The sequence below is a fragment of the Fragaria vesca genome, linkage group LG7, assembly GCF_000184155.1.
Source record: "Fragaria vesca subsp. vesca linkage group LG7, FraVesHawaii_1.0, whole genome shotgun sequence".
NCBI classification, from domain to species: domain Eukaryota; kingdom Viridiplantae; phylum Streptophyta; class Magnoliopsida; order Rosales; family Rosaceae; genus Fragaria; species Fragaria vesca.
Genome location: NC_020497.1, coordinates 12,358,955 through 12,382,135, shown reverse-complemented (window position 1 = coordinate 12,382,135; position 23,181 = coordinate 12,358,955). Strand labels below are relative to the sequence as shown.

Genomic DNA, 23,181 nt, shown 5'->3' with positions numbered 1-23,181 from the left:
CCCAATACTAAACACTGAAAAACCCAGCTAATAAACACATAAAATCGAATTTTGACTGGAAAAAAGCAGAACCGAACAAACCAAACAAAGATAAGTACCAGATGGAGAGGAAGTGATTGGAGAATAGAGGAAGACGAAGACGAAGTTGAGGGCTGCTGTTGGAAATAGTCGCGGCCTCCTTCATGAAAAACTCGCTACACAAATTCTTCTCTATGCCCAGAATTTCACCAAGCGCCAAAAGGTATGTCACCAGATTGTGCCGCCGCCGCCGCGATAATATCTAAGACCAAAGCGCGACCTCGTCTGCCCACTCGATCCCCTTTCGATAGCCCCGATTCGATACCGGTTCAGTTCAATACCATCAGCAAACGATCAAGTTAACAAACAAACTAACATCCCCGTATTTACCTCAACAAACTAACCCAGACCCCCAAATACATCCCCGTATTTACCATCTCTCTAGTTAACGACATGACGCTGTCAACCCGTGTCATGTGCCCGCCTGCTGACACCTGTCCACAAACACCTTGGGTAGATGCACCCCCGGGTAGATTCTAGACGTCTCCCTCTACTTACCTCACTAAAACAGAAAAGCTAGGCCACTAATATATAAAGTCGATCATGATGACATAAGATCATTTTTATTCATCGATCTTGACTAGTCTGATGATGAGGATATCTTCACCACCTTTTCGCATTTTCTTTTGACCATTTATATATATGGACAGTTTCACAGAAATTTCTGGTTGGTGACATAAAGTAGATCGAGTGCAATAGTATTGGGCACAATGCATGGTCAAGTCACGAGTGTTGAAAGCAGCCTTGGGTACCCCCCATTTGTGCACCATCCACTGAAACTTCACTAAATTGCAATTGTTTCATATCTCCGATGAATCAAACTTGAATTGCGAACAAATTTCGTAGTACTTGCACGGTTGCACCTCATGATCAAGCAATATCAACCAAGATTTACACAGCCATCGCTTTCTGATGAGTTGGAATAACTCTATGGTGACTTGACTGACTTCAGTTGGTGGGTGATCTACTTACTAAGGATGGGAAGTGTGGACTTGTATAATGGCTGCAACATTACATGGTTAATCAGTGTGTTCTTTGAGAATGAATGAATGATAAGAGGGCAGCCGTCAGAATGAGTGAATGATACGCTTAACCCGAAACCTACTCACTGGAAAACATGTTGATGTTTTTGTATGATTTTTGTATTGAGGTGCATGGCGTGCATCTCACGTTATACTGTATAGTGTTTGAGAAAGACCAGGCTATTGCGTATTAGTCTATAACTAAACTTGAGTCAAGTCTTTTACTTGTATAATTATTGTTTAATTACCTCATACAATGCAATGACATTAGTGTTTCCATCTATGGTGTTCACAATTCACAAATAAAATTTTTGGGACGACACTCAGAATTGGGGGCTTTAGGCCGGAGCCAATTGAGTTTCCCCAAGGCCAGATCTGAAAAGGATCTAATGTTTTTCTCTTTTTAATGTTTTTCTCTTTTTAATAGTTAGTCATAATAATTTATCATTATTCTCAAGTTAGTTATTATATACTCTTCCGCTATAAACAACATAGCCATAACAATACGTTTTTCCAAGTTAGTCTTTTTAAGTTTGCATATTCAAGATATCTTATATACATTTGCTTTGTCTTTCCAAGCATCTTTCGTCATATTTATAGAGAGGCTAATTTTATTGCTTATATAGTTAATGCAGCCTTAGGATCAGCTAGTTTGGTTTTATTAATTTCTCTAATCTATGTCTCCGACGTTGCATTTGGATCAGTTGTGAATGAAAGTTAACTGTGGATTTATTTTGTAGTTTTATCGTTTGTTTTTTGTAATAAAAGAAAAGGGAATTTTCATATACACCCAATTTTAAAGAGTGGTTTTAAATAAAACCCACATAATATTCTTATTTGATAGACATCTAAAATGTATAAATTATGATAAATATTATGTCCTATTTTTTCTAAATTTTACACAATTGCCACCATTCAACTATAACATATTAATATAATAAATAAGTTTAATTGATGTTGTCTTAAATAAGGGATTATGAGTCTAACACCAACATTTTTCAATCAATTTGCAAGAATCATGTAGTTTTCTTTATTTTTATAGGTAAGCTAAATGACCAAAACATACATCTATTATTAAAAAAAAAATCACGCTAGAAGTATTCTTTTCAACGTCTTCTACCCTAAAATAGTCGAAAGCACGTCTTCTCCCCTAACCCCAATTCTTTTCCACAATTCATTTGGGTTGTTTTTTTTTTTTTTTTTTTTTGTTATCCGTATCAGCTTTAGTTTGTATTTTACTAGATCATATTGTCAAGTACTATATCTTATCAGCTTTAGTTTGATCTTGTAGATCATATTGTCAAGTACTGCATTTTTATCATGACATTGTTTTATTGAATAACTAGCTATTTATGTTTAATAGCTACTGTACTTCTACACTTGTACTAGTTTGTGAATTTTGAAAACTTGTATTGGTGATTTGGAGTTGGGATATACTAATAATCATTTGATTATAAATTGAATGATGATAACCACAAATTTCTAGCAAAAATTAGACGAAATAATATGTAAAAAGAGGTACCAAATAGTAAATATATATTAATTATATTAAATAACGGAATATTTCATAAATTCATGGCATTTTAGGCAGTTTGGGATGTGTATTAAGTATAATACTTAAATGAAAAACTTGATAGGTGGTGTATTAAGCCCTAAACCAAATAGTAAATATATATTAAGTAAGGGGTGTGTATTTAAAATTTCTCTTAAAAGAACTCATTCTCTAATCTATACATAAGGTAAATATAATATGAATAAGATATCTAATCTAAACCCTAAACCCTAAACCCTAAACCCTAAACCCTAAACCCTATACCCTAAACCCTAAACCCTATACCTTATACCCTATACCCTAAACCCTAAACCCTATACCCTGAACCTATACCCTAACTCTATGACCTAAACCATATACCCTAAACCCAAGTTTGGGTTTATTCTTTTTATGTATATTATCATATCATGCCCTACTTAATAGGTACATTAGAAACATAAGTAGTAAAGTGTAAAATGATCTCTCGATTAGGATGAGAAATGATATAATAATGTACATAAAAAGAATAAAAGTTAATCAAAGAACAAGTACGTGTACCTTACAATTAGATATTTTTCGACTATGTAGAGAGACACCAAATGTGATCTTAGGAATGAAAAGTATAATCCTATTACAAATGACATACTTCTGTATATAGCATATATATATACACTCAAATTTGTAATAACAAGGTAAGAAATTAAAGAATGTAATTGATTATGACAAAGTTAACTTCGACTAAATTTTAGCTAGTATTTGAGTTTCAAATGATGCTAAAATTGAGAAATATACTAAATTTAGCTTTCTACTGTCTAAAAGGCAAATTAAAGAAACTGAAAAATGAAGAAAACTATTAATTATAAATATTTGCTCTATATGGTATGTTTTCTTATGTGGAGTGGGTGTAAAATAAAAAAAATATATGTATATGTTTATCTTAAAAGAGGTCTAGTATTTTGGGTTTTTATCTAATTTTTTCTAAAAGAAAAAGATAATCTAATTAAGTAAAAATTCATGCAAACACCCCGTCATATAAACTTTGTTGATGGTCGCTTCATCTTACGCCATATAATGATGGGGTGCTGACGATACGACTAAATTGATAGGCGGTCGGTTCCACCTCTAACATAAGCAGCATGCAGCAGCCCTCTATCATCGATCCAGATCAAGTACTCTGTTTGATATATGTGGCTTTCTAGTTATCCATATGTGTTAGGGATCGGATGAACTCACCGTAATACATTGTGGAAAGGGAAAATAGTCTAAACAATGTCTCATATTTTAGAGAAGTTAATCTTTGGTATCTCACATTTCAAAAGCTTCAAAACAGTATGTTACGTTCTTACCCCGATTTAAAAATAGTATCTAAAACTGTTAGTTCCTTAAAAAATTGACGACGGGCATATTTTTATAACAAAATGACCAATCAGACGCTCAGTCTCTACATCTTGGCTGAGATGACATGATTGATGATTATAGGTGAAATTAATGGGTTTAAAAAGCCACAATTGAGCCCAGAAATTGATATGGAAAGAACGGACGAAGAAGAACATAGAGGGAGAGAGAGAAACAACGTTTAGAAAAAAAATTTAAAATGGGAATGGACAAAAATAACGTTCAAAATATGTCTGCTGTCAGTGTTTTTAACGAAACTAATAGTTTCAAAAATTAAATTCTCTGAAATATGAGACACTGTTTGAACGATTTTTTGTCGTTTAACATTCCAAATGTGGAAAGTGAGTAGTACTGAAAAGAGAAAAGGTCTAAATGATTGAATTATGAAGCATGTGCATGTGATCATGTTTCGGTGTCTTCCGGTCTAAATAGTATGACTTTACATCCAAAATATCTAAATAATAGTGCTGCAGCTCATCTTCTTTTCTGATATCATCAAACAATATTTCTTCAGTTTATTTTATTTTATTTTAATTTTTTTTTTTTGTAGATATACTGTGCCAACATTGACGAACTAAATTTTTGACATCCATGGGCTTCTGCGAGTTTTTTGTTTTACTATTTCAATTTTGGTGCAGTGAGAACAAGGATAAAGTAGATCATTTGAGGTACACAACTTCATCATTTGAGGTACACAACTTCAGGGGGATCTCTCTGAGAAATTAGGGCTGTAAGTACAAGTAAAGGAATTTGCTCATACTTGTCACAAATAAATTTATGCTAACATAGGAAAAGGATGTTGGCACGACAGAGGTCAACCACTATAATATATAGAAGAAAACAAGACTTGGATCGCTAGAACAACTAATTAGATCGAGGACTGATTTCCTATTATTATAATTCTTAAACAGAATTTGAATATTCTTGGTGGCTCAAGTAGATTTTCTCACGGTCACACTTCTATTTCTATATAAGTAGATAGCTAGCTAACCACACCAAATCAGCCATCGATCTCTCACACTCTCAGAGCTCAAATATATATACACTTCCGTTATCACATCATCATCGTCTTCATCGATCACCATGGTCCGTGAGAACAAGAATCAGCTTGTCCAAGAAGTGTCCGGTTGGCTAAGAGTCTACGATGACGGCTCAGTCGACCGGACATGGACCGGACCTCCCGAGGTCAAGTTCATGGTCGAGCCAGTCCCGCCCCACGACAAATTCATCGACGGGGTGGCCACTAAGGACGTGTTAGTCGACCAAACCTCCGGCCTTCGAGTACGGATTTACCTCCCGGAGCAGCAGCAAGAACCCGAGGAGGACGATGACAACAAAGTCAGTAGTGAGCAACAAAAGCTCCCCATCATACTTCATTTCCATGGAGGAGGCTTCTGCGTCAGCCAAGCTGACTGGTACATGTACTACCACATATACACTAAGCTCTCCCGCTCCGCCAACGCCATTGTCGTCTCTGTTTATCAACGCCTGTCACCGGAGCACCGCCTGCCTGCCGCAATCGACGACGGCTTCTCCGCTCTCCTTTGGCTCCGGTCTGTCGCCCTAGCGGAGCAAAAAGAGCCATGGCTTCTCACCTATGCTGATTTCAACAGAGTCTTCCTTATCGGAGATAGCTCCGGAGGGAACATCGTCCACCACGTGGCGGCTCGAGCGGGAAGTGAGGACTTGAGTCCGCTGAGACTCGCCGGCGGGATCCCCATCCACCCGGGCTTCGTTCGGTCGGAGAGGAGCAAGTCGGAGCTGGAGCAGCCTCAGTCGCCGTTTCTTACTCGGGACATGGTGGACAAGTTCTTGGGGCTGGCGCTGCCTGAGGGGTCGACCAAGGACCATCCGATTACGTGTCCGATGGGGTCGGGGGCTCCGGCATTGGAGGGGCTGAAGCTGCCACCGTTTCTGCTGTGCATTGCTGAGAAGGACCTGATCATTGACACAGAGATGGAGTACTACGAGGCCATGAAGAAGGCGAAGCAGGATGTGGAGATTTTGATGAACAAGGGAATGATGCACAGCTTCTATCTCAACAAGATTGCGGTGGACATGGACCCTGAAACAGCTGCAGAGACTGAGCGTCTGATTGAAGGGATCAAAGGGTTCATGGACAAGTACTAGCTAGCTTGAAGTTTTATATATATGCAGGTTTTAACAAAGTAATGCATGTTTTGGGGTATATGCCCTTAATTAATCTTATGTACGAAGAAATAAGCATCACCAGTTCACCACCAGGTTCTATATCCCTTCAAACTTGTCTGTTTAATTAGCAACTTAAAATAAAAGCTAGGCTATATATGTTAGCCGGGATTTAGAGACAGGATTTGGTTTATAATATCCGGTCTAATCCAGATGATAACTTATAGCCGTCTGGTTGGGAGATGGTATTTATTTGATCGAATGGAATGTATTAGCTTTGAGAATGTTTTGTTGTCCTTGATTATTAACTTTGGTAGACGTGCATGCACTCATTTACCAATACTTACCGCATACATATTTTTTTTTTAATTTTTATGATACAATACTTGTTGCATGCTTGAGGTTTGGAGGTGAAACCTTATGGGACGTTTGGTACCCAGGACTGTCAAACCCTGGCTTAATTTCTAATAGAATCCTGGACAGTGTTAACTTTGCTTATTCTACAGCAAGCTTTGACCCATGTTTGGTGCTGGTGGTAGGTGTAGGACTCAGGAGCATCCCTTGCAGTCCTGAATCCCCAATCCCCAAAACCCATTAGCTCATCCCCAGAACCCCTAAAGAAATTACCAGCACCAATCTATAAAAATTGTATAACTCTCCTCCCGTATGGCATCTGCGAAATTACCAGAACAAAGCTGAAAAATTGTATAAGTCTGCTCCCAAAGATATTACCAGCAAAATCATTGGACACAGACCCGTATGGCAACTACTCATCAATTGAATCAATCGAAAACCAGAAAAACATAAACGTTTTTAGGTGAGGAAGAAAAAACCCAGATGAATTGATCACCAAAAACGTTGGACCACAAGATTATTAATGTGAGATGTTCTTCTGACTATGTACATGTGCTGTGCAGTAATCAACTTTGCCACATTTAGTCGTACACTATATCAGTGCAGACTGCATTTCTACTATAGCAACATCAAAATAGCAATATAGAAAAATATTAGTTGAGTGTAAGAAACAAAATAGAGATGGTAAAATATTTATGTTATGTCAGAAATTTAAGATCAGTAATGAAGGAATAGCTGACAGACCAAAGAAAACAATTGACAGATTAACATAGCCTCTCCATAAGAAAGCATCAGTAGGAGAAGAAGAAGCAAAATCTTGATGGCAACTGGAAGACAACCCTCTTTCTTCAAGGTTCTTAAAGGAGATGACTTCTGTGAAAAATTGGTAAGTCCAAGCTCCTCTTATGTACTCTATCATTTATATGACAACTGAAAGCAGAGAAAAATTATGTGGTCAGTTTATGATATTTATCTGTATGAATGTGAACGAGTTTTGTAGTTTCACTGAAACAAGTGTGAGGTTCGATCCACACTTAAGGACAATAAAGTTGATAGAAGGCAAAGAGAAGTATCAAATCTTTATCTTTTATGTTACTGATGGGTTTGTAGTTTCTGTAATTCAAACTAGACTCTGGACAAGCAGTTTTGAAAACAGAGGTTTCGTTTTATGCTTTGGCCTCTGTTAAGCGTTTTATTTCACTCAAAAATTGAAGATTCCCCGCCACTACTTGTAAGAAAAAAATCACTGTTAAAAGATCACTTTTTAACAGTCTCTATCATAGATGTTCTGCAGTTTCCCTAATTCAAAGATGAGCTTTGATCAATGCTTGTGGCTCTGGAGTGCTAAAGCTTCCATCTTTACTTTGTTTTCTGTATTTCGGAGTTTCTCTAGCTTTTATCTTACCATTCCCACTAAATGAGTTCATGATTAGGAGTCAATGGACACCTCCATCCCACCAATATTTTGTTCATGTTGGAGTGTAATGAGGTTAGGCAATAAGAACTAGTCCTATTTAGTATTTAGTCCCTTAAACCCAACCTATAGCTGCCTAACCACTACTGAAATCCCAATAATTTGTAAACTGGAATAAGGCACTTAATTTTACCAAGTATCCCCTTTTTTAGTTAATATGAAGATCATTGTCACTATTGGGGTCTAAATACAACTGGTTTGATTTAAATGCTGATTATGTTTCTGTCTACATCCTAATCTACAGAAAATCCCCCGAGCTTTTCTCATGCATTTTGATGGGACGGTACCTGAACAATGCCAACTTAGAATCCGCACTCAAACATGGCTTGTTGATGTGGAAAGGGTTCATCGCAAGTTCTATTTTCAACATGGTTGGAAGAAGTTTGTGCAGGAGAATGGTTTAAAGGGTTGTGAGTTTCTAGCCTTTTTTCTATAGTGGAAACTCGGAGTTCTATGTGCACATATATGGGATAGATGCCTGCAAAAGGGAGTTTGCAGAGGTTGCTAGGGAAGTAAGTGACAGCGCCAAATGGAACTATGTTAGCAGGATTGAAGAGGCTGATAGTGATGACGCATCTGTGCAAGCTGGTGATGATGATGATGACAAGGAGGAGGATGACGATGAAGATGATGATTTTGAAAATGAAGCTGACAGTGAAGATAAAGATGAATATGTCGAAGAGGAAGTAGAAAGTGATAGAGATGAGGGGAAAAGTGATGATTCTATTGACATTCTGGACGAGTTTCCACAATGCTCAAAGGTAGAAACAAAGAGGACATCATCAGGGCTTCACAAGAGAAAGATAAACTGTTCTCAGGCTAAAGCACAAAGCATCAAAAGGCGTGCTAGTGGCTGGTCTAGCAATCAAAGAATCAAAGCACTGAAACAAAATGGAACAGGAGAGCTTATAGCTCGTCATAGAGCTGCTGATTTCATGTCCAAATCTGTCGATCCTTCTTGCTTGATAGTCATGTCTCCTTCGTATGTTAAAGGGTCTTGTGTGGTAAGATTTCTAGAGACAACTGTGCTTCGCCATCACAACTTTTGCTAGATTCTTCATGCAGATATCAGTACTAGAAAAATCAAGTCTCACATCTGCTTTGTTTTCTGATACTTTTACTTATTGTCTAACATGTTTCCTTTGTTTTGCTTTCAGCATTTTCCTCGTGAGTTTAGCTACAGACATCTCAAAATGAAGTGTAGCCACATCAACCTTCGGGTTAATAAGAAAAGTTGGAGTCTCAATATCTATCAAGGAATTCGGAACAAATCATTCAAATTACAAGCTGGTTGGCCTGAATTTGTGAGAGAAAATAACCTGAAAGAGGGTGATGTGTGCGTCTTTGTGCTGAATGAAACCATCAGATATGTATTTGATGTTACAATTTTCCGCACCACAGAAGCTGCAGATTGCACCTTGCCAGGTGAGTAATTTCTGCTCTCTGTTTGTGCCGTTGTGCTCCAATATGTCTACCTTTTGGATAATCTTTACAAATGTTTGTTCTTTGTGTTTTCACGTAGGGGCAAGACAAAAAAGATGAAAACAGAAAGCTGGACAGATGAAGTTCATAGAATCTGATTCCACCAGCAATATAGTTGAACAGCAGGACAAATATAAAATGATAGTAGAAGCATCATGGGCAATGGACATGCCAATTTCCAATATCCATTCTCGATGGTGCTTCTACTTCTAATTTTATATTTTGTCCTGCTATTCAACTTTTAATCACAATTTCTCTCTTATTGCTTATTTATGTACTATTTTTCAATCATATGCGGGATGTAACTTAATTAGTGTCTCCAAGAGTTGTCTCATCAGACTGTTTAGGTTGATATGTTATGTAGGTAGATTTGCTTGTGAAGATGTTTGGCCTCTCTTATTCTTAAATGGTGCGGTTGTTAAGCAGTTAAATGTGTTGAATAGAAGGATCTATTAGACTTGATCTCATATTTACTAACTTTGTTAATTTCATTTCAAAGAACCACTCTTAAGGCCTGCTGAAATTTGTTTTCTTTCTTTTGGCTTGCTGCTGACAGGAAGTTCTAAATGGGAAATTTTTCATCTAGTTCTATTACTTGAAGGACTATGTATTGACGATAACATTTACGGATAGATCATTGAGATTTGGCCACATTATGGTAATAATAAGAAATAGTAAGGAGGTTTGGTGGAAAACATTGCTATACAATGAGGGTGATGCAGAAGTTTGTGAAGGCAATTATGATAAACTACATGCTAGATAGTAAATATAGCTGGGTTTGTTATATTCAGTTGAAGGAACTAGAATTAATAGAAGTGAAAATTATACAGCGCACCCGGGTGCGCCGCGCACCCGGGTGTATCCACCGTCCATTTTGACCCGCCAAAAAAAAAATTAACGGTAGAGATGACGGGTGCGCCGAATAGGCTCTCGTACTGGATCTCAAACATAAAACAATACTTAGCAGCTAGCATAATAATCCACAACATCAAATATTTCCCTCTTGTAAAGTTCTTGTTACACATAATTCACACAACACAGCCATGAACACTGTCCAGAAATAAGACTTGACATGCAAATAGTACAAATGAGTCGGTAGCCATCTTTACCAAATAATAACAACAAAAAAAAAACAGTCAAAAAAATTGCACGATAATTCATATGGTAAGACTAGTAGTACCCCTGAGACTAGAACATTTGTAAAAACCAATATTCTTAAAATAATAATAATAATAAATAAAATAAGTAAAAAAAAAAAAAAACTTAAAAACCACCAATTACCTACAAACAGTACTACAGGGCTAAGCAATACATCAACTTGATCTCATGCTTCTTCATGGCCTTCTATAGTTCCATCTCTGTGTCTATGACTCTAGAGTCATGACTCATGAACCTCTCAGCAATGAAAAGGAAGGATTCCGACCATCCAATGGAGCACCAGAACCCATTGGACACTGGTGGATAGTCCTTGCAGCACCAAAATCTTACTGGCAACCTCAAAGTGTTCTACCATGTTTAGTGTAAGAAAGACCAACTCCGGCTGCTCCTCAGAAACAGAAGGAAAACTACTATCCATAACAACCCCACCATCTTGTCTTTAGTTGAGAAGAGATGGTGGGACTCTCAAGGAACTGAAATACTTTTCTCCACCGGCCTCTTCCCTTCACTTGGTGCAGAAGGTTTCCTCCTAAGATATTCCCTACAAGAAAAACACAGTAAAAGTCTGTGATCAGACGGATCAGTATAGATGGCACCAGGAAGACAGTGTTATGAATTATGATTCTCTTTGATTTGTCTTCTAAAACATGGACTGTTTGCTATCACCTATAGCTATCACCAGGTGATCTATAGCTATCCCCTAAAGTAACTTGTATTGTTTTTATACGTACATCCTTGCCTCCTAGGTCAGTATAAGTATAGTATTTGGATGTTGAGGTAACATAGATTAATGTCAATGCATAAATTATAGCTTATTCAAAGAAGTTCTTTTAAGCATTTTTGGTGTCCAAGGCATTCTCGCAAACATATATTTGGAACTGTACACTACACCTTTCCAGAACGTTTTATGATTCAATACCATGACATGCAGTGAAACGATAGATCATTTTCCAAGGTAATGTGAGATAAATTCCAAGACATAAGAAGATATCTAAGGAATAGAGTCCTACCAAGTGTAGCTAAGGAAGCCTTGCATAGACAGCAAGAAATATGATGCAACGATCTCAACTATTGTCTGAAGTGGATGGGTGCTTGCGCTTTTGACCAATCATTGGTTCCAAAGGGGAGGATGGCCACTGCTCTTGTGCATAACTGCCATCGACAGACATAACATCATCAACCTGTTGGCCGATTAGGTGAACACCACAACTTATAAAGGACATGAGCCCTGAGTTTCCACTGCAGTAAAATTTAACATTACACGTATCAGGGAGCAACCAATTCCGTCCTTTCATCTTTGGCCTTATTTCTAATGAAATACACTTGAGCCACACATGAGCTGAATCAGTTTGCCTTGAATAGAAATGGCACTCGTGACGACCGCTGTATCCTTCATTGATTAATACTTGAGCTCGAAAACAATAATCAGCAGAATTACTCTGTGTACATTCGAAAACAACACAGAGAGCCAAACCTATGTTCTTCTGTTTCAATAGTGGATGGATTCCGATGGAAAGTTCACATACTGATCTCCAACCGAGAGGGTAGCCAGCTTTACATATAAGATTTAGATCTTTGCGACAGCTGAACCATTTTGGAACTTCACTACCTGGCAATATAATCCCAAATTTGGAAATTTTGGGAGATACCTGTGATACAATTTATCAGCACTTCATCAGTCAAGAATATATCGACAGAGTTTTATGTCAAATAAACATTCTATGTAAAGAGAGAGAAAAGATACCTACATTCAGAAAAAACATTATCCATCTTTGCCACTTCATAATGCAGATTGTCACATAGTCTATGGCAATTGAACAAATCCATCCACTCAAGACCCTGTAAGTCATGACTTTCCAATATGTTTGACAATTTTGGAAATGTTTCCAATGATTTGCAATCGCCCACACCTACCCAGCATACCTTTGGTGGAAGTGGTGGAATTTTCCGAAGCCTCTTGCAACCACACAAGTTCAGGTCTAACAAATTGACAAATTTGCTGATGCATATAGGAAGACTGACAAAATTGCCTCCGGATAGATCAAGTTCTTGTAATGTGAACACGCAACCTAGAGTTGCCAGAAAATCACTTTTGTGTAAATTGCATCCCCCCATATTAAATCGCAAGAGCTTAGGAAGCACCAAAGGAAGTAATTTTGCACTACATGAAACTTCAGTGTTTTCCAAATGCGGAAATGCATTAAGTTTTGGGCAGGAATCAAGGAAGAGATATTGTAGGTGTTGCAATTCATAAATGCTGCCTGGCAGATTTTTAAGGTTCTCACAATCATTCAGATTCAACTCCTGAAGCCCACTGAGATATCCAATTGACGACGGTAATTCCCTGATGGCAGTGCCAGAAAGTGTAATAAACTTTAAGGATTTCATTGTCCCCTCAACTTCTGGAAAATTCTTAAGCTTTCTACAACCTCCAAGTAGAAAAATTTCCAGAGATCTCAAGCTGAGTCTTGGTGGAAACATTACAAGGCTAGAGCATTTGTCAGCACTCAAGTGAACAAGCCTTTTAAGGAATCCAACCGAAGGGTGAACCGCAACTAAACTTTTACAGTAATTTAGATTCAGGTACACTAAGTTTGGGATTCCTGAGAAGTCAGGGATGCTTTTAAGGAGTTTGCAGCCACTAAAATTTATAGATTTCACATTGTGCAAATTCTGTGAGACAATAAACAAAAATGAACAGATGAATAAACAAAGATAGTAAATCACATCAGAGTTGCAATAACATAATATTCAAACAAAAGAAAACAGTACTCAACAAATTGTAAATGGCTGAAAGTATTTGAGGTACCTTGAATCCTTCTCCCAGTCGTGTCATGTGGCTACAAGGCATATTGAGTTGAACAAGTTTCCTTGGATTAAAATTGGATGGAAAAGACTTTAACGGACATTCAGGCCAATCAAGGATCCTCAACTTGTTAGGCAGATATTCTACATCTCCACAGAAGCTTAAATTGCAGGTTATAAATAATCTAAGATTTTTCATCTTTGAGAAGCTTTCAGCATTCAATCTGATCACATCTGATTTGGGTAAATTTACCATAATGCCTATGATATTGTCTGTTCCCTATAACAGAAATTCATAAAAGTAACTACCAATATATTGAAATAAAATTCAAGAGCGTGTAAGTGTTTAGTAAAATATACATATACACTTACAGTATTTTCAGTTAGAACATGGTGAACATCTTCATGAAACCACAGTCTGCTACGTCTTCCAGGCTCAGTTGGCGACTCTTGGCGAACTACTTCTCTACCCACTTCTTCTGCCAAGTCATGCATCAAGATATGATCTCCTTCGATACATATGAGGGCATTATCGATGAGTAATTCAATACAATACTTAGGGTTCAGTTCACAACATTCTAGTGTTTCTACCACGTAGTTCCTTGTTTTACCCTTGAAGAAACAAGCAATATCAAGGAAAACTTCCTTAACAGGATCTTCCAATGCATCATAACTTATTTTGAGAATTTCTTGAATCTCTTGGTTTGGAACTCTTGTGTAACAATCTAATGCTTCTTTCCATTCGTCTGCACTTCTGCCACATAGACGAAAACCAAGAATTATAAGAGCTAATGGAAGGCCTTGAGCATATTGTACTGCACTATTGACTTTCAGTTCATCAACCTGATGTCTCTTTCTTGCAAAGGCATTCCAACTGAAGAGTGCAGTAGCTTCGTCATAATTCAATTCCTTGACCTTGTATATCAGCTTAATTTGATGAGCAGTTAACAAATGTTTATCTCTTGTTGTTATGATTATCCTACTGCCTATACCAAACCAGTCTACCCCTCCAACTAATTTCTTTAACTGGGCGAAATGATTAACATCATCAAGAACTAAGAGAACTCTTTTATGGCTCAACATTTTCTTTATCACATTGATCCCTCTATCAGCATTGTTCACCTTCAATCTCTTCTCCCCTAGAATATCAAAAAGTATAGTGTTTTGTAGTTCCACTAGGCCGCCATCTTTCATTGAGTTTTCCCTAACATTTTCCAAGAAGCAGCTACCTTCAAACCTATCGACGATGGAATTATAAACAGCTTTAGCAACTGTTGTCTTACCTATTCCACCAGTCCCCCATATTCCTACCATGCGAACATCCTTTTCTTCAACATCCAATAGCATATTCACATGTAACACTCGAGATTCCAAGCCAACTGGGTAATCAGCCACATTGAGATATGCTGTGTTAGGTACTTGCGCTAAAATCTCTCCAACAATATCATGGATAAATCCAGACTCATACCTGTTTGTTTAAAGAGCACAAAATATAATCAAATGAAATGGCAGTGTACAAACACGCAAAACTGAAGACCAATATGCATATTGTATGTGAACTAGGGGCATTGATTGCAAAATCTGCTCTCAGTAAAAATCACAATGTGCAAATACTCTGTTAAGTGTGTTATTCATAAGCGACAGCAACCAATACTCGATGACTATATTCAGTAAGAATATTTGTCCAGAAAATACATGTAGTCGTTAGTTTACCCATCCAAGAATGACCACCCAGCCAAGTTTGCTGCTTCTGTGAGAGCTGCCCTCCAACCAAAAACTTTTGCCAGGTTATCACGAAATTGGTGTTCATGAAAAGCAAGTGACTGATCATAAGTACCTCTCTGGTTTCGGACATCGGAGGGATCCACCTTGTAAAAAATGGGCCATACGGTTTGATTCTTTGAATGTTTACATTCAAGAATCTTGACGAGTTCATCCAAGCACCATTTTGAGAATACGATGATAGAAATCCTCGACTCTTCAGTAGAAAATAAGGATTCAATATGGTTTAGTATGCTTCAATGTATATTTTTCTCCATATTTGAGGTTTATATAGAGATACAATTGTAGTGTTAATAGGAAAAATATCTCTTACATCTATACAAAATATTTAACCTACACATACATGGAAAGTAATTATTTACAAATATTCTACACTCTCCCTCAAGTTGGTGCATAGATATCAATCATGCCCAACTTGCCAACTGAGTTGTCAAACACTTTCCTTGATACTCCTTTCGTAAGAACATCTGCCAATTGGTCTTCTGTATACACAAAAGGGAAACAAATTATTTTCCTGTCCAAGTTTTCCTTGATAAAATGCCGATCTACCTCCACATGTTTAGTCCGGTCATGTTGAACAGGATTATGAGCAATTTCAATTGCAGATGTGTTATCACAATGCAAGGCCATAGGTTGTTTGAGTTTAAGACCCAATTCTTTCAACATATTCCGAATCCATAACATCTCACAAACTCCATGTGCCATACCTCGAAATTCTGCTTCAGCACTTGACCTGGCAGCAACCTTCTGTTTCTTACTACGCCAAGTTACAAGGTTTCCTCCAACAAATGTAAAATACCCAGATGTAGATCTTCTGTCTGTCTTATCACCAACCCAATCAGCATCGGTGTACCCTACAACTTCCAATTCACCCATCTTCTTTTCAAACAAAAAACCTTTTCTAGGTGCCATCTTAAGATACTTCAGAATACGATACACTGCATCTATATGCTCTTTGTTGGGACAATGCATAAATTGACTAACCACACTCACAGCATAAGCAATATCAGGTCTAGTATGAGAAAGATAAATAAGTCTCCCTACTAGATGTTGGTACCTTCGTTTATCAGCTGGAACTTGATTTGGATAGATGGCAAGGTTGTGATTCATCTCAATTGGTGTCTCAACAGGCTTGCAGTCAAACATGCCAGTTTTAGCTAACAAGTCAAGTACATACTTTCGCTGGAATAAAGAAATTCCATTCTTTGACCTTGCAACTTCAATTCCGAGAAAATACTTCAACTGTCCAAGGTCCTTCATCTCAAACTCCTTTGAAAGATACTTTTGTAGAGCCTCCATCTCCTTTGGGTCATCCCCTGTGACAATCATATCATCAACATACACAATCAGAGTGGTGATGTTACCCTGGTTACGCTTGATGAACAAAGTGTGATCCGAGTTTCTTTGTCTATAACCAAATGTCTTCATTGATTTGGAGAATCTTCCAAACCAAGCTCTAGGAGATTGCTTCAAACCATACAAGGACTTCTTCAACATACAAACCTTGCCAGCATCGCACGGTCTACTTTTGACTCCTGGAGGCATGTCCATATACACCTCTTCCTCCAAGTTTCCATTGAGGAAAGCATTCTTCACATCAAATTGTCGCAGAGGCCAATCTTTAGTTGCTGCAAGTGAAATCAAGATTCGTACAGTGTTGATCTTTGCTACAGACGCAAACGTTTCTTCATAATCAATGCCATACCGCTGGGTGTATCCCTTGGCAACCAACCGTGCTTTATACCTGTCAATGCTCCCATCTGCTTTTAATTTTACGGTGAATACCCAACGACATCCAACTGTCTTCTTCCCAGCTGGTTTAGGCACAATATCCCAAGTCGAGTTTATCTGTAATGCCTCTAATTCTTCGTTCATCGCCTGAGTCCACTTGGGATCCGTCATTACATCCTGTACAGTACTAGGAATAGAAACACTGGATAATTGATTAATGACAAGAGCATGTGACCCAACCAACCTATGGTTAGACATGTAATTAGCTATAGGATATTTAGTTTTGGCTTTGATGTCTGGTTCATCTTGTTTCTTTGAAATACCCTTGGTGACCCTCTGTGATTTCCTAGTTACAAAATTATCTACCTCATATAATTGGTTTGAATCTAAAGATACTTGAGGAGGGACATTCGTAGCAAATTCTTGGGTTAATGGCGTTGAGAAAGGGAAAACATCTGACGAAGCATTTTCAGGACAATTTTCTGTCAAATATGTGGGTCTCGAGACTGTTGCAGGGACAAGTGCAGAACCAGTGTCGTTGTTGACACGTGTTGGAGAATCAGAGGCCAACTGAAGAGCGAGACCAGTGTCGCTGTCGACACGTGCAATTGCCTCTTCAGTTGGGGTCCCAGCTTGGCTTGGTCGGCTCGGCTCAGGGATGCGCAGCTCAGCACAAACACTGGTTCCATGTGTTTCTCCGCCTGAAGAACCTTGGCTTGGCTCAGAGATGTGTGGCTCAGCTGGTGGGGTCCTCATGTCGGCCACCCATGTGACATATGCGTCATGTGCATCAATTCCATGACTATGACTATTATTGTTTGTAGCTTTGTCAATTCTGAATTTAGACTCCAAAGTTTCCAACTCTTCAAATTCTTCAAACTCAAATAAATGTCTAGAATTCCCTTCACAACCTCTCTCCCCCTGAAGGGAAGACTTGGATACTCCCCCTAAGTAATAAGGCTCAGAATCACGAAAAGAAACATCAAGAGATACATGCATGGTGTCTGTAAGAGGATCATAACATCTATATCCCTTTTGAAAATCTGCATAACCCACAAAGATACATTTCCTTGCACGGGGATCAAGCTTACTTCGTTGTTGTTTTGGAATCTGAACATACACTGTACATCCAAATACACGAGGCTCCAAGTTAGGCAACGAAGGAACCGAGAGAAGATTCTGAAGCTGTTGTAGAGGGTTTTCACATTCAATAACCCGAGAAGGGGTACGATTAATGAGGTAGGCAGCAGATATCACAACTTCTCCCCAATATTCTACAGGTACATTCATGCCAAACAAAGAGGCACGGACAACTTCAAGCAACTGCCGATTTTTCCTCTCTGCCAATCAATTTTGCTGAGGAGTATAAGTATTTGAAATCTGATGTCAAATTCCATGTAACTTCATAAACTCTTGCATAGGACCATTAATATATTCTCCGCCATTGTCAGACTGGAAAACTCGAACAACCTGTTGATACTGTGTGGACACCATCTTGTGAAATTCTTTGAATCTAGAATAAACATCGCTCTTGTTCTTCAATAAAGACACACAAGTCGTACCGGTACAATTATCAATAAATGTCACAAAATACCGGGCGCCAGAGAGAGAAGGAATTTCTGCAGGACCCCACACGTCAGAGTGAATCTTCATAAATGGAACAGGACTTTTATATAGGCTTGGTGAATATGAAATATCGTGGCTGTTGGCCAGTTCACATATGTCGCAATGAAAATCTGAATAGTCGACACCCGAAAATAATTGCGGTTGCAGCTTCTTAAGATAACCGAAGTTTAGATGACCCAACCTGCGGTGCCAAAGCCATACATCTTTCGTAGCACTCTTAGCTCTGTCGACCTGATTAGCTTGACCCAAAGACTACATATGTTTCTCTCCTGTCTCTGTCAGATCTAGGTTGTACAATTTCCCTTTTCTCACTCCATAACCCAAAATCCACCGTGTTAGAATGCCTTGAAATATATAGAAAGACGGATAAAATGTGACAATATATGATAATTCTTGAATGATTTGACCAATTGAGAGAAGATTGTATGACAATGAAGGGACGACTAATACAAAATCAAGGGTTAATGTGTTTGATAGGACAATAGAGCCTTCTCCGGTAACAGGAGTTGGAGTACCATCAGCGGTAGAAATAATATTTTGAGAGGAGGGTTTTAATGTTTTCAAGAGGCTAGGGTCATTATACATGTGATCTGATGCTCCTGTATCAATAATCCAGGACTATTCATAGATACCTTACCACTCATACCTGACTGTGTGACATTGGAGGCATTGGATGGTTGGTCTTTCTCTGTAATGGTTATGACAACTTTTGCTTCCGGGGTTTCAGGGTGAAGTCCCACCAATCCGGGTACCCAATTGTTTCAAAGCAACGTTGCTTGCTATGACCTAATACTCCACATAGCGGACATTTTGAGTTCGCATATGAATTTGGTTTGCATGGAGACCGGCGTGGTGCGATGGTATGGTAGTTGATTTGGTGTGCCATGTTGGAGGTTTGGTTTTTGAGATTCAAGGATTCAAGAATTATGATTTTGATGTATGCAACAATTTGTTTGTGGTGTGATTCGGGATTTAGGTTTGGTTTTGGGATTTAGAAATTTATGTGTGATTTGTGAGATTTTTGGTACGCAGCGATTTGTGGTGTTTTGGGTGTAAATTGAAAGGATCGAACCTGGCAAGCTCTGATGCCAAGTAGAAAATAAGGATTCAATATGGTTTGGTATGCTTCAATGTATATTCTTCTCTATTGGAGGTTTATATAGAGATACAATTGTAGTGCTAATAGGAAAAATATCTCCTACATCTATACAAAATATTTAACCTACACATAAAAGGAAAGTAATTATTTACAAATATTCTACATCGATTGCGGCAACAAGAGTTGAAGATAATCCTTGTCCTCTGATGATGTGATTGTCTCTGAAAGTGTTGATTCCTTTCTGATGCAAAGCACTAAACAAATGGTCTACAAAATTGTAGCGTGTATCCTCACCTCTAAAGCTCACGAAGACATCGTATCTCCATGAATGAGCAAAACAAGGAGGAGAAGAGGAAATAGCTGAGACCATCTTGTATTTTTGTATATAAGTTTGCTCATGTCAGACTTCTGATCACTCGTTAAATAAGGCCGCTTGCGCTGACCACAACAGCAACGCTAGCACTTTCCTCATAAGTCATACCTTCAAATACTATTCGACATGAACGCCAAGTCAAGTGAAGTCGCTATCGGTTCAGTTGGCAGTTCATATTCCATTATGGACTCACGGTCGCCACCCACCACTCCACGAGCGACTTCTCTTTTCTGTTTTCTTTTCGAAATATTTTATCAATTATTAATATTTTTATGATATTTTTAAATATTTATTTAATCAATTATTACTTTATATAGCGAGGTTCCTAATAATATACACTTGTTCGAGTCGGGACTAGAAAAATTTATTATTTAATCGAGTTTATTAATTTAAAGAATATTTATTTGTCGACGTTTTACTGTATTAGTTGCATTAAGTTTTTTTTTTTCTCATGCTTGAAGCCACCTCCTAGCCATCAATCCATCGACGCCCCTTGCCATGATATCTAGACGCACAGAACAAAGACGCCATCACGTACCCCGCTGCCTTCTCTTCAATCAGACCTGTGATCACGGGACCCAAATCCTTCCTACCCCGTCTGACAACGCCATCACAATGGTGTGCCGTCGAACTGGGCATATAGCAGCCGAAGGCCTCTAGATTGGTTACTAGAAATGGGATTGTCTATGGTACAGCGCTGTATGCCATACATCCTCTAACAGGACTTGTGTGCACGTGCCTTGCAGGTGGGGATGGGTGGTTTGTTTTGAAATTTTTAGCCTTGAAAGCAGGCTGCATATCATGCAGCGCTGCAGGATAGAATTTTCCACTAGAAATATGAAATAACAAAGAAAAATTGAAACTGTGACGGAACGTACCCATGCACACAATTTTTTTCCCAATACAACCTCATTTTGTAGGTAATTAAAAACTCTATTATATTCTTTATTATATAAATAAATAATGGCATACAGACTGACGCTGTTATTAATGTCGTGTACAAATAGTTGGTTTGAGTTATAACTTCGTGTATAAAAGTTTAAGATTCGTAAATTAATGTACACAAAATTTTTACTGAGCAATTTTCTATATCTTTTGTACTGATAATGCGAGTTCACTGAACTATTTTATAATGTTCAAAGATCAAACAATTGTAATAGTGTTATTGGGGAAAATGGGATGTCACTAAAAAGTTGGAATCCAACAAGAGCTTTCCAAGTTTTCATGACTACTGATTAGAAAAAGAAATTGGGAAGAGATCACGGAATGCATTACACTTGAATTTTATTTTACAGAGCATGCAGCAGATAGGTCTGTGAAATTTGATTGAAGAAAAAAAAGTGTGTTTCAGTCGATAACAGTTACATGAACAGCTTCAAGCCTTCAATGCTTCTTGACGAACTCTACTATCCCAGAAATCAGACTCTCTGTTTGCGCACCCGTCTGCGGATCCATATCTATTGCTATCTTGTTAAGATAAAAACTATGACTCATTCCAGGGCTGATCAGAAGTTCCACATCCTTCTTCGCCTTCTTCATGGCCTCAAAGTACTCCATCTCCGTATCCACAATCATGTCCTTCTCCGCAACACAGAGAAGGAACGGCGGCAGCTTCAGAGTATCCAAATCTGGCGCCGTAGAACCCATCGGACACGTAATCGGATGATCCTTGGTTGAACCCACCGGCAGGGACAAGCTCAAGAACTTGTCCACCATGTCTAGGGTTAGAAACGGCGACTCCGGTTGTTCCAGCTCCGACCGGCTCCTCACCGCTCGAACGAAACCAGGGTGGATCGGAATCGCTCCGGCTAGCTTCAGGGGACTCAAATCAAGTCTCCCAGCTCGAGCGGCCACTTCATGGACTATGTTGCCACCTGAGCTATCTCCTATGAGAAAAACGCGGGAAAAGTCAGCATCGTCACTCAGCCAAGACTCGTATGACTCTGCTCGAGCCAAGGAACGGAGCCAAAGGAGAGCGGAGCAGCCGTCGTTGATCGGAGCCGGGAGACGGTGCTCCGGTGCAAGGCGTAGATAGACAGAGACGCAAATGGCATTGGCTGCTAGTGCAAGGCTGGCGTACATGTGGTAGTACATGAACCAATCTGCTTGGCTAATGCAAAAGCCGCCTCCATGAAAATGAAGGATTACCGGAAGCTTAGTCTCGTCGTTGTCCTCCGGCTTTCTCTCCTGTACATATATTCGGACGCGAAGGCCAGACATTTCATCCACCATGACATCTTTGGTGGCAACTCCGTTGATGAATTCATCATGTGGTGGAACGGGCTCAGCCATGAACTTGACCTGAGGTGGTCCAGTCCATGTCCGGTCTACTGAGCCGTCGTTGTAGAGTCTAAGCCAACCGGAAACTTCATCAACGAGCTTCTTCTCGCGGACCATGGTGTTATTTGATCGCTTGATTGTAGGTTTAGATATTAAAACTTTGGAGTATATATGAGATTGAAGACTGAGAATGAGAGTGTGCATGGCCTAGTTGATAGGCTAACCATTATATGTAGAAGTCGTTAGGAATTAGCGTGTGAATGGAACTGGAAAGAAGGTGTGTGAAACTAAGAAGTTTCATGAGGTTTTACATTATAATTTCAGAGAAGGACATAAAAGATTAAATTAGTATTTGGGGATAAGAGTCAAATGGACTAGCTAGCAGAAAACCATAGCCAAAGCAGAGAAGACAAGAGAGTAGTAAGTAAGTCATCACCAGTTAGATTAAACTATTCATTGACTCAATGACCACCAATGTATAATCCTCGCTGCTGCTGCTGGTGTTGTATAACAGTACAAGTTTTCTTGATGTTAATTTGGTCATCTGATTGACTTCGTTGCTAGATAAGTATTGAGTTGATGCTAGGAAACTTAAGGGGATTTGAGGAGAAATAATATGGAACATAACTAACATCAGTCTGTCTTATTCAACTCAGAACCACCACATATATATATATATAGGGATTATCACGTCCGCACGGCCCTTAAAGAGCGGACGTCCCTCCTAACGCCACCGTACGGCACCGGCGAGGGCGCACCTCCACCATAGCGGATTCCAGCAGATTCTCTGACCACTTTCCATCTCTGGCGAGTCCGCCGAATTCCAGTTTTCTGGCCAGATCA

At 38.7% G+C, this 23,181-nt stretch overlaps 4 protein-coding genes across 4 annotated transcripts; 2 read left to right on the top strand and 2 right to left on the bottom strand.

Annotated features, from left to right (window-relative positions):
* Nucleotides 1-5,024: 5,024 nt before the first annotated feature.
* Nucleotides 5,025-6,456, top strand: LOC101311905 (probable carboxylesterase 6-like). Its single transcript, XM_004307157.1, has one exon. It carries the CDS (start codon nucleotides 5,110-5,112, stop codon nucleotides 6,154-6,156), a length of 1,047 nt encoding a protein of 348 aa, XP_004307205.1. The 5' UTR covers nucleotides 5,025-5,109; the 3' UTR covers nucleotides 6,157-6,456.
* Nucleotides 6,457-7,348: 892 nt separating this feature from the next.
* Nucleotides 7,349-10,949, top strand: LOC101303569 (B3 domain-containing transcription factor VRN1-like). The gene is made up of 6 exons (XM_004308621.1): nucleotides 7,349-7,414; nucleotides 8,247-8,356; nucleotides 8,439-8,590; nucleotides 8,651-9,006; nucleotides 9,160-9,427; nucleotides 10,885-10,949. Exons 1-6 carry the CDS (start codon nucleotides 7,349-7,351, stop codon nucleotides 10,947-10,949), a joined length of 1,017 nt encoding a protein of 338 aa, XP_004308669.1.
* Nucleotides 10,950-11,706: 757 nt separating this feature from the next.
* On the bottom strand, nucleotides 11,707-18,454 carry LOC101303284. Its single transcript, XM_004308620.1, has 11 exons — nucleotides 18,385-18,454; nucleotides 16,733-18,300; nucleotides 16,287-16,411; nucleotides 15,649-16,208; nucleotides 15,161-15,425; nucleotides 13,820-14,915; nucleotides 13,701-13,727; nucleotides 12,566-13,315; nucleotides 12,404-12,481; nucleotides 12,169-12,291; nucleotides 11,707-12,081 (listed from the first exon to the last, which is right to left on the bottom strand). The coding sequence occupies exons 1-11, from the start codon at nucleotides 18,452-18,454 to the stop codon at nucleotides 11,707-11,709; spliced, it is 5,037 nt and encodes a 1,678-aa protein (XP_004308668.1).
* A 2,987-nt stretch (nucleotides 18,455-21,441) lies between these two features.
* On the bottom strand, nucleotides 21,442-22,532 carry LOC101311614 (probable carboxylesterase 17-like). Its single transcript, XM_004307156.1, has one exon. The coding sequence runs from the start codon at nucleotides 22,453-22,455 to the stop codon at nucleotides 21,442-21,444; it is 1,014 nt and encodes a 337-aa protein (XP_004307204.1). The 5' UTR covers nucleotides 22,456-22,532.
* Nucleotides 22,533-23,181: the final 649 nt, after the last annotated feature.